This window comes from Hypomesus nipponensis, chromosome 19 (assembly GCF_054491055.1).
Source record: "Hypomesus nipponensis isolate SF chromosome 19, ASM5449105v1, whole genome shotgun sequence".
In the NCBI taxonomy this organism is placed as follows: domain Eukaryota; kingdom Metazoa; phylum Chordata; class Actinopteri; order Osmeriformes; family Osmeridae; genus Hypomesus; species Hypomesus nipponensis.
Window position 1 is genome coordinate 10,776,237 of NC_140379.1, and position 14,599 is coordinate 10,790,835.

At 39.9% G+C, this 14,599-nt stretch overlaps 1 protein-coding gene across 1 annotated transcript; it reads left to right on the forward strand.

Annotated features, from left to right (window-relative positions):
* The first annotated feature begins 410 nt into the window (after window positions 1–410).
* LOC146246976 (cryptochrome-2-like) lies at window positions 411–11,621 on the forward strand. Its single transcript, XM_084681516.1, has 12 exons — window positions 411–706; window positions 1,243–1,351; window positions 1,865–2,007; window positions 4,256–4,440; window positions 4,556–4,644; window positions 4,844–4,984; window positions 5,185–5,496; window positions 5,623–5,774; window positions 6,196–6,398; window positions 6,532–6,615; window positions 6,914–7,101; window positions 9,138–11,621. Exons 1-11 carry the CDS (start codon window positions 549–551, stop codon window positions 7,096–7,098), a joined length of 1,761 nt encoding a protein of 586 aa, XP_084537642.1. The 5' UTR covers window positions 411–548; the 3' UTR covers window positions 7,099–7,101; window positions 9,138–11,621.
* Window positions 11,622–14,599: the final 2,978 nt, after the last annotated feature.

Here is a 14,599-nt window from a genome sequence, read left to right on the forward strand (position 1 = left end):
TAGTATGAAACCGATTACATTTACACCGATTACACCGATTACACATGTATACATTGCTTTAATGTTGCGTTAGATAATGTGTTTTGACAATGATTTTGCCTATATGTTTGATGGCCTATTTTAAGTGCATACTGAAAAAGGTATCAACTAATACATTTTATAAACCATTATACAAACCATTATTTACGTAAACCACAACATATTCCCCATAGTCTCCACCTTCTATTTTTATGCGTCGACAGGCAACTCTGGGCAACTCACTCTCAAACACACCACAGAAACGTGACAGGGTGGAGACTACACGTGCCAAACAACCAATCGAAATCAAGGATAGGCCCTTACTTATTTTAATACTCCTGCACGTGCTGCTTCGTGGCCAATGGGAAAGGAGAACGATGGACGTGAATAAGGTCTAGTGTCGTTGAGTGTGCCACACAGACATACTCGGTGGAGAAGTACAGTCCGATTGATAATTTCAGCAAAATATGGGAATAGTTTGGACATAATTCATTCCGTTTTCTGTGATCTTCAATCGACATATTTGAATCATGGTGGTGAATTCTGTCCATTGGTTCCGTAGAGGGTTGAGACTAAAGGATAATCCATCTTTACAGGAGGCATTGGAAGGTGCTGACACGGTTCGTTGTGTTTATATTCTGGATCCTTGGTTTGCTGGTTCCGCAAACGTTGGACTCAATAGGTGGAGGTAAGTGCAAACTAATGCTCACAAATACGTTAGCACTGTCAGTTACTGTTACTGTAATGTTCACTTTTTGTTTCAAACCTCCAACCAATGAAGGCGCTATTTGACATAGCTATCATAACAGCAACTAGGCTAGCTAGGGAGCTAACTAGCTAGGCTAGTTATTTTTCTCGCACGTCTCTTACAACACACGAGTTACTAATTGGTTATCTAACTATCAATCGGATAATTTTACTAGCTTGCCTTATTCTGCTAGCTTTGTATGTTTATCGTTCTTTCTACGCTTAATGTTTGCAAGGTTAGCTACTGTAGCTGTCATCATTGCTATATTTTAGTTAGTGTAGCTACCAGTAGGTACTGTAACAACAAACAGGTAGAATTGAATATAGCTACTTGCAAGGAGGTTGCCAGCCAAATCTGACTCGAGATGGCAGCCCGACTAGTTAGCAAACTAGCTTGCCAATATGAACCAACTGTCCCTAATTTGTAATTCCATTGAATAATTTACGATTATTTTTTGACTTTCTCTCTCCGTTCAGATTTTTATTGGAGTCCTTGGAGGACTTGGATGCAAGCCTTCGAAAACTGAATTCAAGGTTGTTCGTGGTACGAGGACAACCAACAGATGTCTTTCCACGTCTTTTCAAGGTTGTTATTTCCTCACTTTGTGATGAGATGATCTCATTCGTTTAGTTGTCGTCTGTGGCAGAGGTTTCAGCTTGTCTTCGAGATCCCAATATGATGTTTTATTAAACATGATCCAAGTAATGGCATTTGTAATTGGTGGATATATTCAAAATATATTTTGTTTGTATTGAGCTGTTTTCAGAAACGTGGAACAGTAGGGAGTGTTGAATTGCTTTTAGACTAAACAGTTATTCCTCTTGAAGACATTATTTAATACACAAGTTTCAGTAGTAGTATGTACAAGTAGTGTGATAGGAAGGGGAATTAAAAGACAAATTGAAGAGCTACAAAAAGAGCTGGCTCTTTCTTAACTAGTTCCTAAACCTATGACACATTTTCTTTATTGATTTATGTGGGGCAAATGTATGGCAATGGTAACTATAATAATAGTAACTATTCAATGTGCATTCAATTACTGTTGTTCGACACCTCTCACACTCCCTTGACTTTGCCACTGTCTCTTTCCTAATGCAGGAGTGGAACGTCACTCGGCTGACCTTCGAGTATGACTCAGAGCCCTATGGTAAGGAGAGAGATGGCACAATCCTCAAGATGGCTCAAGACTTCGGTGTGGAGACACGCGTTAGGAACTCCCACACACTCTACAACCTGGCCAGGTCAGAGTTCAACCTCAATGGTCACTGGCCTTCTTACAGCACAATCATGTGCCATATAGACGTTTTTCCGAATTACAAATATGCCCAGTTTTACCTCCCTTCAGTACATGAGATGGGGAGATGGAGGGTCAAGTCTGCACAATCAGTGTCTAGCAGTGGCTACTGAATTCTTAATAGTCTTTTTTGGACCCTAGACCTAACCTAAGATATAATAATTTAACATTTACCTTTGTTATTAATGGCACTACTATGCACAGTCATTAGTGTACATACAGCATGTCATGATCACCTGGGCATTATATGCATGAATCCTTTGGCAACATATTCATCATTTAAATAAGGACAAATACTAGAAAAAGAATCATGTTGAGCCCTGATTAGAAAAGTCATCTCAGTTTTACATACATGGATGTCCATTGACGGGATACTCTTTTGTATAGGGCTGGTTTATCTATCATTTGGTTTAGTAAACAGTGCTTTGTATTTTCCATTGTGAAACTTAATAGTCTGAATGGGGCCTCTTTAGTCTTTTTTTTATTTTTATTTTTTTTACATAAACAAAAGTACTGCTCTTCACTCCATCATGGTTTGTGTTGCCTCCAAAAATTGTGCTTTGCTTGATTCTTTCAAGAGAGCTGTAATGCCTCCAGTAGGTGTCATGACATAATGGGGGCACTCATCTGAGGGAATTTGTGTCTGCTGTCTGTTTTGTCTCTGTCAGTTGAGACCAAATGTTGGATGAAAAAGTTCAATTAAATCCAAGTGTGCGTAGTATGAACCATAGGTATTCTTGGGGCATTGCATAATTGCAGTTCAGGTACTGGCAAAACGAGCAGAGATGAGCAAATCTGATAGGGGGAGTGTGTATTGTTGGGGGCGTTGTGTGTGCGGCCCAGATGATGCGGTAGGATTGTGCCCTGTCCTTGCCCATCCATGCTATAGCTGTACAAAATGTCTCCTGTGTCTGTGTATGTGATAAATATTCAAAACTCAGCACGAGTTCTTTACACACAGACTGCTATAATGAAAGGAGCACTGTGGCTCGCACACATACTGCCAGAGTAGGACAGCAACAGCCTCTCTTTATGACAGTCGGTCAGACCTAGTCGATCCTCACACAAGACGGTCTCAATTCTTTAAATGTCGGTGGTTCAATTGAACTGAACATGTAGTTCTGTCACCGTTTAATAAAGGCAGATATTTTTGAGATGAGGCATTTGAAAGTGTCAGAAAATCCACGTGCAGCAGTTAGTCAGTTATGTAAATCAGTCTGCGTTTTCACACTGTGGGATGAGTGACTGAGATCAGGAGAGGACAGAGTAGGTTTAGATAAGACAGAGTAATTACTGAAGGCACATGTCCTACGTCGAATACTTACCCTTTTTTTCTAGTTTCTTCTCTGTTCACATATAACTTATGCTCCCACTGTGCTTGAACACACACACACATACATACACACACACAAACACACTGTGTGCTTATGCATTCATTTGCTTACTGTTTCTCACGTGCGATTGCTCACCAGAAATAAATACTGCTGCCCCCTACTGGTTATGCAGCCAGCACTGTCACACTGCAAAACATGTGCTTAGCAGAGCTACGCAGCAGAGTATACCACGGTGGAGAGCATGTGCCTCCCTGCTAGAAGAGGCGGGCTTGCGTTAAGCCCCAGCTGAAAGGAAACACAGTACATCCCTCTATGTATAGCCTATCACCATGTTTTTTCAAAATTTATTTTCTTTTTAAATTTTTTCTCACTTCATTTTGGACAATGAATTTTTTACATACTTGATCAGACTGTCATATCTTACGCTCCCCTTGCTGGAATGTAGTTACAAAAGTTTGAAAAGACTGTGCCATGCCCATTTTATCTATTAGAAGCCTATTAGAAGGACTGGAGGTGTCAAATGCCTGGAATGCTTATGAAATTACTATGTGTGGGATATTCTAGGTTTCAGTAGAGAACTTATGTAATTACTGTTAATGAGTGATTACTCAGTTGATAGTCTCCATTAAAATATTCACTGACTTCTGAGCAGGGATGTGAGGTTAATAGATGATTTGAAATACTAGGCCTCCAGATGTGTTCTATAGGCTGGCATCTCCTGACATAGTTCGTATTACATTTGTGTTAAGCCTATGGAGAATCTATTGTCAACAAAATTCACATTCCAGAGAATTGCACTATAGATCCCCCCTGTAACACTTCCTGTTATTCAACACGTTTCCTCCCTTTTCTTTTCAATAGGATTATTGAGATGAACAACAACATGCCTCCCCTCACCTTTAAACGCTTCCAAGCCATCGTCCAACGTCTAGAGCTCCCTAAGAAGCCACTCCCCTCTGTCACCCAGCAACAAATGGACAGCTGCCCCACAGACATCTCAGCCAATCACGATGAATGCTACGGAGTCCCCTCCCTTGAAGAACTAGGTATGTGAGTTGCGATTTGTGTGCGTGGGTTCATACATTTGTGCGGGTTATCCCTGATGTCTAGTAGTGTGTGTAAATGAAGATATGAATCACTGACATTAACTTAATTGAGCAGGTTTCAAGACACACTCTTTGGGTCCTGCAACATGGCGAGGTGGCGAAACAGAGGCTCTAGAGAGACTAAACAATCAAATGAACAAAAAGGTGAGTCACCTGTGTATGCCCATGCATTATTCTCTGACAGTCTCTCCCTTTCTCCTGCAAGTACACTAAGATAAAGTTAGCGGATATGCTTGATCGTATTAACCGAAATGAGTGCATATATTCTGCTTGTTGATATGTAAGTAATGATTACATCTATTATCAATGTATTCATTCTCACTGCTCTTGTGCTTGTTTGCAGGGCTTTATTGCAAATTTTCAGCGTCCCACAATGGGAGCTAGTTCTCTGATGGCCAGCCCCACGGGGCTCAGTCCCTACCTCCGCTTTGGCTGCCTTTCCTGTCGAGTGCTCTACTACAAGCTCCGAGAGCTTTACATGAAGGTGAGACATCTGGTCTTCAGTTGTCTATGACAACCATGCCGTGTTATTCCAGAATTCGATACATTTCTTCAACTTGCAGCATTTGGGATGTATGCAGTTCACAAGAAGGTAGCTTAGTTGGTTTAATGTTTTGTAAAAGTGCCTTATTTTATGTTAACTGGGATCGCCTCGTCAAAATTGTCATAAAATCTCCCTTCTAGGCGCGGAAGAACTGCACGCCTCCCCCCTCACTATACGCCCAACTTATGTGGCGAGAGTTTTTCTACACGGCCTCCACCAACAACCCCACCTTCGATCGCATGGAGGGAAACCCCATCTGCGTGCAGATTCCATGGGACCGGAACCCTGAGGCGCTGGCCAAGTGGGCGGAGGGACAGACGGGCTTCCCCTGGATCGATGCCATCATGACCCAGCTGAGGCAGGAGGGATGGATCCACCACCTGGCCCGTCACGCCGTGGCCTGCTTCCTGACCCGCGGAGACCTGTGGCTGAGCTGGGAGAGTGGCATGAAGGTAGGTTACAAGATATTCCATATGAACAATGAGCTAAAGCTACAGTGGAGACATCAGAAGTCTCTGCATAGCACTTTATTTTCGTTTAATCACACCTTTTATTGAACGTTGAAATCTTTTGGTTAGGTTTTTGAAGAGTTGCTCCTGGATGCAGACTGGAGTATAAACGCTGGCAGCTGGATGTGGCTCTCCTGCAGTTCCTTCTTCCAACAGTTCTTCCACTGCTACTGCCCCGTTGGCTTTGGTAGAAGGACGGACCCCAGTGGAGACTACATAAGGTGCCTGACTTCATTCATCCCACCCACCTTTAGTGTAGGATTAGGGGGAAGACAATGGATAGAGGACATGCTCTTACTAGTGAGACCATTGAAACATCCTCACCCATGTTCAAACCCTCCCTATGCTTTTGCTAATACCCTCTAGCAGTTGTATTCAAATATCTTTTGCAGATTATGTCCCCTTTGCACTAGTTTACAGTGGATTGGAGCCAGATGTAGTCAACTTTCGGGGCTTAGCCCAAACCTAGGACATAGGGTTTGATGTGATGCTAGATAGGGACTTCCAACAATGAATGCCAGCGAAATCTTAAATGTGACAACCCAAATGTTAACCTAAAAGGGCTTTTGGCCCTTGGGTGTCTAATGCAAACATCTGTGCCTTCCTAAGTGTTTTAACGGGTGGGTTTGCTTGTTTATCCAGGCGATACATCCCCAAACTAAGAGACTATCCCAACCGGTACATCCATGAGCCATGGAGTGCCCCAGAAGCAGTACAAAAGGCTGCCAACTGCATTATCGGAGTGGACTACCCCAAGCCTATGCTGAACCACGCCCAGTGCATCCGGCTCAACATCGAGAGGATGAAGCAGGTCTACCGACAGATCTCCAGCTACAAGGGCCTGAGTGAGTGCTGTGTACACTCAACCCTGTACCTCACCCTGACTGTTGGCTGTAGGGGTCAAAGGATCAGCCAGTATATCACCTTAGCAGATAAAATACAAGTTTGAGTGTGTGTGTCTCTCTCTCTCTCTCTCAGGCTTGCTTGGATCAATTTCAACAATCCAGGAAGAGGCAGAGTCAACAATGACTGAAAGCTCACAGACTCACAGTAGCATGAGCGGTAAGTCACAATTTTAGTAATTTATTCATTATTGTAATTTAGTAATCTATTGGCTGCTAAGTGGAGGATCTGCCTAACTATTGTAAAGAATTTAGTAAAAATTTAATTTATGATTCTATCTGCAGCAATTATCTTGCATCTCTGTCAGTAAGGTCTGAGAACAAAACTAGATGAAAATTGAGTTTTAGACAAAAATTTGATCAAGTTCAACAAGACTTTGTGCTATGGAATGAAGTTTGAAAACGGCCCTTTTGCATCCCAACTGTCAAGATCCTTAACTTAAGACTTGTCTTTTCAGACTTGCACATGCCCTCACTCTCAGGATGTCAAGGCAAGTCTGCAATGACAACTCTAAGATCATCCCTGCCGCGGAAGAGGAGTCATCCGACAGAACTGGAAGAAGAATCCAAGAGTTGCAGCCCGACCAAAGTCCAATGCTGCGTTGGCACAAGTCAAAACACCACAAATCTTTCACAACAATAACTGGTAAGACAACTGCAATTCTGTCACACCTGACAGTGTTTACTAACTCCAGATTTTGAATTATGATTTGTTTGCGCCATACTCAGATGCAGCACTGGTGAGCAAACTGTATATTATAAATATTAAATCTATCAATCTAACTAAAAATATTAATCTATCAATCATTGCACAGTCAGTCGGTGAACAAGTTTAAGAAAGTTTATTGCTTGCGGCCGGCCCACAAGGAGACAAAAACATCACACGCCATTGTGCTACAAGTTTGTCCGCTAGCATGTTGTGCTAGCTAGCTATTTAAGCAGAACCGCTCTTTACAGTCATTGGTTAAGACAAAGGCATGCAAATGTTCCATTTCTCTTCTTCATTGGCTACTTGCATAACCTGGCGCAGGCGTGTGTGCGTGCGTGTTTGAGTGTGTGTGCCTTTTGACCCCTGTAAGCTTGACCACATGATTCACCCAACACAGATAAGGCCAGACATCTTTTATGGCCTCTCCAGTAAGAGAGAGTGGTCAGCCCAGGTCACCTTGTTTACATATGCCTCGTGTTCCCCAAAGTTCAGATTTGGGGGTAGGCCTCTCTCTACACACAAGGAATGCTGAACACAGAATCATTCTTATACAGGATAAATGTGTTACATCTTCAATTTTCCCAACAAAACAAAATAGAAAATGTGCATGCCATCTGGTTTCATACTGCCCCTCTTCAAGACACTTTCTTTTTTGTCATTTTCAAAATGTGCTTTACACCAAAAGGTTTGTTAGAACTAGTGGTGGGCCATTGTCTGCATTAATGTGAGACTCTTATCAGGCGACAAAAAAAAAAAATATATATATATATATATATCGCCGTTAATCTATTCTCAAAGTTGGGTTGGGAGCTGGGTCTATACTACGCAAGCTATGATGACTTTCACCTTGATATTTTAGCGCGGATTTATACCTAGCCGAATTGCACTGTAGGGGGCGAGAAAGAGTCTTCAAACCTGTGTGTATGCTTTGTGTATGAAATTACCCCATCAACAGTTCATCATAAACAGTTAGTTAACACAAGTACATATTCTTGAACATAATTTATTTTCATCTCCAATTATCATAGTAGAACAGCTTTCTCAAGCAGTTTGTGATGCATTTAGAAAACAGGAGATGAGCCCCTGGTCTAATGCGCCACCTGGCTTGAGAAACCCGTTCTCAAAGACTTACTTTTAGTCATTATTTGGGTAGCACACATTCTGAATGCTTTCGGCAGAATTCTAATTAGCCATTTTAATCTAGATGTATTCCAAGATTACAGTGAGATTAATCTCGATTAATTTTTTCTATCTATGCCCACCACTAGTTAGAACATTCAAATTCTTTCCATCCAATGTCATCCAAATTTATGGTGACTATAAATTGTCAAAATGCAATTGCATTAGCATGGACAAATGTCCCTGAGGAATGTTTCCCACCCTGCACTAGCACTTGATAAACTGGCCAGTGTGGCTGGCTTGTTACCTCAACTATAAACATTACATTACCTAGACATAGGTCTTTTGACCAACCAATGACCAAGCACAGCCATAGACACCCTTACCACTACTGTTATCATGCTTATCAACATGTCTGTAAGGCATAATAGTATAGAAATATTAATGTTGATGACTATATTTATTCAGATTGTAATCTGACCCTATCATCTTGTAGAGCTTGTGAGGGTTATATAGTTTGCTAAAGGCTGCCATCTGGTGGTGGTTGTGCCAATTGACACCCGTCAGAGTAGTGCTTGAACTTGGCAGAAGTCTTTATACCTCTAACATAGACTTAACCATTACACAACAGAATACATTTTTCTTGATAAACTGTATAACTGCCTCTTTCTATGGAAAGGAAGTCTGTCTCAGGGCTGCCTTCTGAAAAGTGTGTGAGATGTAGAAGCTCGTACCATTGCACTGTCAGTTACTGTTCATCTCTACATCCGAATTGTCCTGAACATTCCATATTCTTTGACAGTGCATCAGTGCCACTGTGTGTATCTTCATTCTTGCATTTGTGTGTTTTCCAGACTGTTGGAGACTCATGTCAAGGACACTCTGCTGGATGCCCAACTGTATGGAAGAGCCTCACCATCTATCATTCTTGCTTTGTTTATAATCAACAACATAACCTACAACTGATAATAATGGTGGCAAAATACATGAAGGAATGAATGAATAATTCCTTCATAATTAAACTTGAGGTCAAGCTGTTGCATTCTGTGTATATTGTTGACGTGTTATTTTATAGTCTTTGACCTACTGCAACAATACTTTAATGGTAATTGTTATAGTGAATTACCAGCGGTAATAGGACTGTAGAATGATTTATTTCTCACAGATTTAAAAAAAAATCCAGATCTAGTCTGAGTTAAATTATCTGTGTTTTTATTTTCTTATCAAGAGTTTTTAAATTGACTCTCCAAAGTCAACTTTGTGTTTTGTGTGTGTCAACCCTCAAACCGGGTAATTGTTTGTTAAAGCTTTGTATGAACAATAACATCAGAGCTCTGATGTCATAATCTGGGTCTAGATTGCCCAAAGAATAGGTGTATCCTAACAGAAAGGGGTTCAGGTTACAAACAGCCATTGTTTCAGTTAAAATGTTTTTAAAAACTGTCCCATCACCTGTCCTTTATCAACCAGTTTCAACATTTTAGGAAAATCTTCTAAGGAATGAAGCCAGAGACCTAGTAGGCATATTGGCAATAAACAAGAATTGACTGGATCCATAGTAGCAATTTAAAATAACACATTCTTCCCCTATCATATAATATAAGCTTAATTATTTTTTAAATAGTCATTTTTTTACCAGCATGGATAAACAAAATAAACAAGCAAATGTATCCATACAGCATTACACGTTTTATCCTAACCACCCCCACCTGTATTGCAGTTGAGTTTTCAAAGATATGTACCTTAAGTAATTCCAAAATAACACTGTAAAACCTATGACACATTCCAGTCAGACTTTTGCATGCCCTATCCTTAGTGTGCTTAAACAACACTTTCAGATATTTTCCCACACCATTGTATACGTAATAAAGGACTCCTAAGAGGATTACTCAGCAAATTTCTAATCAAAGTGTGCAAAACAAAGTGTGCTTGTAATCAGCTGAAGCATGCGTGAATTTAAATCTGTTTTAGTGTCTTCTTATATCAAAGTATCAATGGGTTTAAACAAAAAAGACTGCTCTTGTAAAACTGGCACTTTGAGTGAATAAGTTGTTGTGGATCTTGTCCCTGAACTGAAAGCCAGAGTTGCCAATAGAACAGTAGTGTTCATGAATGGTACTAGACTAAAACCCACACTAAAGTATGTGTTTATTGCCATTATGTTAGATCAGTAAGAATATTCAAATTGTGTCCTCATCTTCCCATTGTTCAAACTGGTTTCTCGCCTTGTCTTCCACCCTGGGTACATGTACGTCAAACAAACAAGAGACTGTCAGAATACAGTAAATACACACACCAAGCTTACGTGTCTAGCACGTGTGCCTACCTGAAGAAGGATGTCTAAAAAAAGTCTCTGTAATAACCAGTTCATTAGCTTTTTTGCAAGTTGTTTCTTAAATAATGCTAATCAACATAGTTCTTGTCTTACTAGACTAACACAGGGGTCTGTATAGGTGCATGTTCCATTGACTGTCACTTTAGAAAGTTTGCAAGTGTATTTTTTATTTTATTTATTCATGACACAAAAGCCTTATTTCTTTTTATTCTGTTGGAGTGGCAGCTTTTGGACTGGTGTGTTTGCATTATCGAACATAAAGAGGGAAACCTAGGTGTAGGATTAGGTTTTTATAAAAAATAAAACGCATGCATCCATTTGGAAATGATTTTGCTCAGTGCATTGGCATGGCTGAAGTGAAGCACTCTATTCAGGCTGTACAGTCAGCACTACATTTAGAGACCAATTATTATTATTTATTTTTAATTTGTGGAAGAAACTGTTCTTATGACCTGAACTCGTCACTAAGTTGAGTCTATTCCATTCACAAACCCAAAAGTCTAAACCAGGAGGCAACTCTGTATTCCATTCCTATGTCTAACATAATTTTTCCGTATTGCACCCTGTTGGTTATTGTTTGTATAATTGTTAAAGGAAGGGATACAAATGTGCATCAAACTTTATAGGCATTGTTTACTTCCTCATGAAGGAATCAGACTTGAAAAACAAGTTGGCCTTTATTTGTTTTTCTCGATCAGGCTTTGAAAGACCACTAGTTACTCGTTGATGTACCTCTTTATTGCAGGACATTTCTTAGCTAACATCTCAAGCCTCCAGCAGTGTGCAAGACTTGTTAAAAAGTTGATTGAGGCGGATCCATGCAAGGGCAAAATTTGTTTTTTCTGCATGTCATCAACAGAAGTTCACATGCTCAAGTACCGATTCAACATCTTCCAGTTTTCATCCAGTGTCTCACTAAATAATTGTCGACTTTTACCCCTGTAATGATGGCTATTAATTTTATATTGTTATTTTTGTTAAAATAAATGCAATCTAAACTAAATTTGTTAAAGTGTATTATATTATTATTTTCCTAATTAAATGCTGCTACATATACATAGCCATGTTGTGAATCATGTCTCTATGAATGTGGTAGATTAATAGAAAAATAACTACCCACATGACTTAGGACTTATCCCTGGGTTGTCTTTGGCTGCATTTCAGAGCTACACACACCAGCAGAAAATTTATTTGTTGACCCATATACTGTACTCACTTATAAGATCCAATAGAAAGGAATTTCAATTGTTTTAGTAATGCTTTATTTCAACACATGACATGCATAATGCAGGTAATACATTTCTCTAATCAAAAAATACTGCAGATGGACACTTCCTACTGTGTATATGCCAGAAATATAGTTACATTATATAGTAGTGTGCCATTGTTTAATTATGCCAAGCTAGCCAAAAAAATAATACTTTTGAAAGAAAAGGAAATGTTCCTTTGCAAAGTTGAGTGATTTTCTGATTTTAAACTTAATTTGACAAACAAAGACACTCTTGAAACCATTCAACTGGTGCTGCACATTTTATACAATTGGGTACATTGGCCGAGAAGCAATGCCACACCGTTTCCTCTAGCAATCAAAATGTAGCCTCTTCCCCCAGCCTGGACCCCAACTGCAGAAGGCAAGATGAGAAAGGTCACAATTCAGCAATGCACAGAGATCTGTTAACCTCCCTCCTTTACTTTCTTTTTTTCCTGTCACCTATTTCCAATTCTACACTTACTATACATTTGCCTGAAAACTCAAGACGATCTAACAGATTTGAACTCTTCAATAACTACACCTAAGCAAAGAGTTATACACATCTGTGCACTCTATACAATATTGAGAGCTGAATGTGTTTGTAAAACAGACAGGGCTCCAACTATTATCCAACCGTTTTCAGGGATGATATTTCAAAACTCCTGCACAGTACTCTAATTTACAGCTCACTGACTGCCATTCATTCCACAGTCCACCAGATAGAGCTATTTTACCACGGCCATGGCCATGCCCCAGTTAGGCCTGCCCTAGTGTTCTGTCTGTCTCCATGGGTGTGTTTCAGTCCTGGGTTTGTTTCTCCATCTCTCCTGGCTCCCTGCACCTCCTGTGACTTGTTCCAATCACCCAGCTGTTGTCCATGTGTCATTACCTTGCCCTGTGAATATGTCTGCTGCTTTTGTCAGTCCTTGCCGTTAGTTTTTAATTGTGTCTGAGTGGGTATTCCTGCCGTGTTCCTGTTTTGAAGATAGTCTGACCCGTGACAATAGTACTCATGGTCAATGCCACGACCTGGAATGAACTAAGGTGTAACTCAAAACAACACAAATCACATAAATCATATGGTTTCATGTAACTAAAACTCTTATAACATTCTTGCATAATTTGCAATTAATGGAATTCATGTTTTGGTTGCATTCAAGTGCAATAGTGAGTAGCTAATTTCTCTGACACCATCGGAATATATATATATTTTTTTTATTTCCTCTTACCTTCTGAACTTTACAGAAGCCTTCTGGCTCTGGCATGCAACCATTAAACGTTTTAACCTTCGGCTAGTGTTGAGATGGCTCTTGATCATCTGAGGACCTACCTTACACCTTTTATACGTGAGAGCCCTGGTCACTCAGCTAAGTGTGGTAGTGGCAGCTCATTGATCGGTAAAGCCAGGCACATGGGATGTTTGATCTGGCTAACATTAAAGTGGTGATGAGCATTTCAGGAGTTCCTGGGAACATACAAATACCCTGTTATATCTGTAAGACATGATACAAATCAGAATTTGCCATGACAGCCTAATGAAATCATTTACAAGCTTAATTATCAATTTACAAGGGAATTAGAACCGTATGTGGTGTAACTAACTTGTTATCAAGAATCAAATTCAGTGTTGGTGTGGAATTCACTTGAAAATGATTCGGGAATGATTTTCCCCAAAACACATTCTCTTACATCTTTAAATATTCGTCATCCCATCTCTACAGCACACTGCTTCAACAAACTGTGGAAATGTTTTTGCCACCACGCATCAAATGAATCTCAATGCACATGTCAGTCGATAAGCTGGTCTTAAGTTCTGCCAGGTCGCATGGTAGATTCACTTAAGGGCACTCAGAGGGGGCCAAGCTGCCAATTGCCACCACAAGACAGACGTTTGGCCTTCATGTTATTCTGAATTCAACAAGTTTCCACCATAGTGCTCAATTCAAAAGTTTGACCCATAAGTACTTGATTCCAGCAGTTCTCAAACACAAATCTAAAATAACGGGGCTGTGCATGTCTTGTACCCCAACAGGTCAAAACGACAGACTCAAGGTCCCCAAATATTTAATGACTTTAGATGTTGACATTCACACTCATCGAGTTGATTTGAGGGACATTGACATAGGAAGATCGCTGCCAGAATTGTTGACAACATACCAGCATCTCTGTCTTGTGCTATAGTGACATCTGGCAATGTATTTGTTCCTGTTTGAAATTTTGACCAATCAGAAGATACCACCATTATCTGGACCTGATATATTAATGAGTTTTAGAGGTAAGATGTCAGGTGTGTCAAGGAGGTCAATTTTAAGGACTGGATATGTGAAGGATGAAGTAGTCCTACAGTTATAACAGTTGCTCATATCCTAATCATCTAATTGTCTCAATCAACAACTAACTGTATGTTATTGAAATTGATTGTTTGCATGGTATACAACCATGCCTTTGTTTGTTGGTAGATCAAAACATTTTTGGAAGATTCTTTAAGGGTATTTGTTGTGAGACTAACAGAAATTGGAGTTGCAGTGATTCTCATGTTATCTGCTCTGTAGATGTCTGAAAGCAGTTTATTACAATGAACAAGCCCACTATTAATGTAAACCTACACATTGTTTTAATGGGAGTGCAAATGGAAATGTGAAAAGGGGAAACATTTTTTGCATAGTTACATTCAACATCTTATTATACACTAAACCTATTCAATGCATTGTGGAACATTCTGTAGAGCT

What these genes read in the sequence shown, in the direction of transcription:
- LOC146246976 (XM_084681516.1), top strand. Translation starts at nt 549, where the DNA reads ATGGTGGTGAATTCTGTCCATTGGTTCCGTAGAGGGTTGAGACTAAAG. An exon ending in GTTGGACTCAATAGGTGGAG is followed by an intron (nt 707 to 1,242) that starts GTAAGTGCAAAC and finishes CTCTCCGTTCAG; the next exon opens with ATTTTTATTGGAGTCCTTGG. An exon ending in TCCGAGAGCTTTACATGAAG is followed by an intron (nt 4,985 to 5,184) that starts GTGAGACATCTG and finishes TCTCCCTTCTAG; the next exon opens with GCGCGGAAGAACTGCACGCC.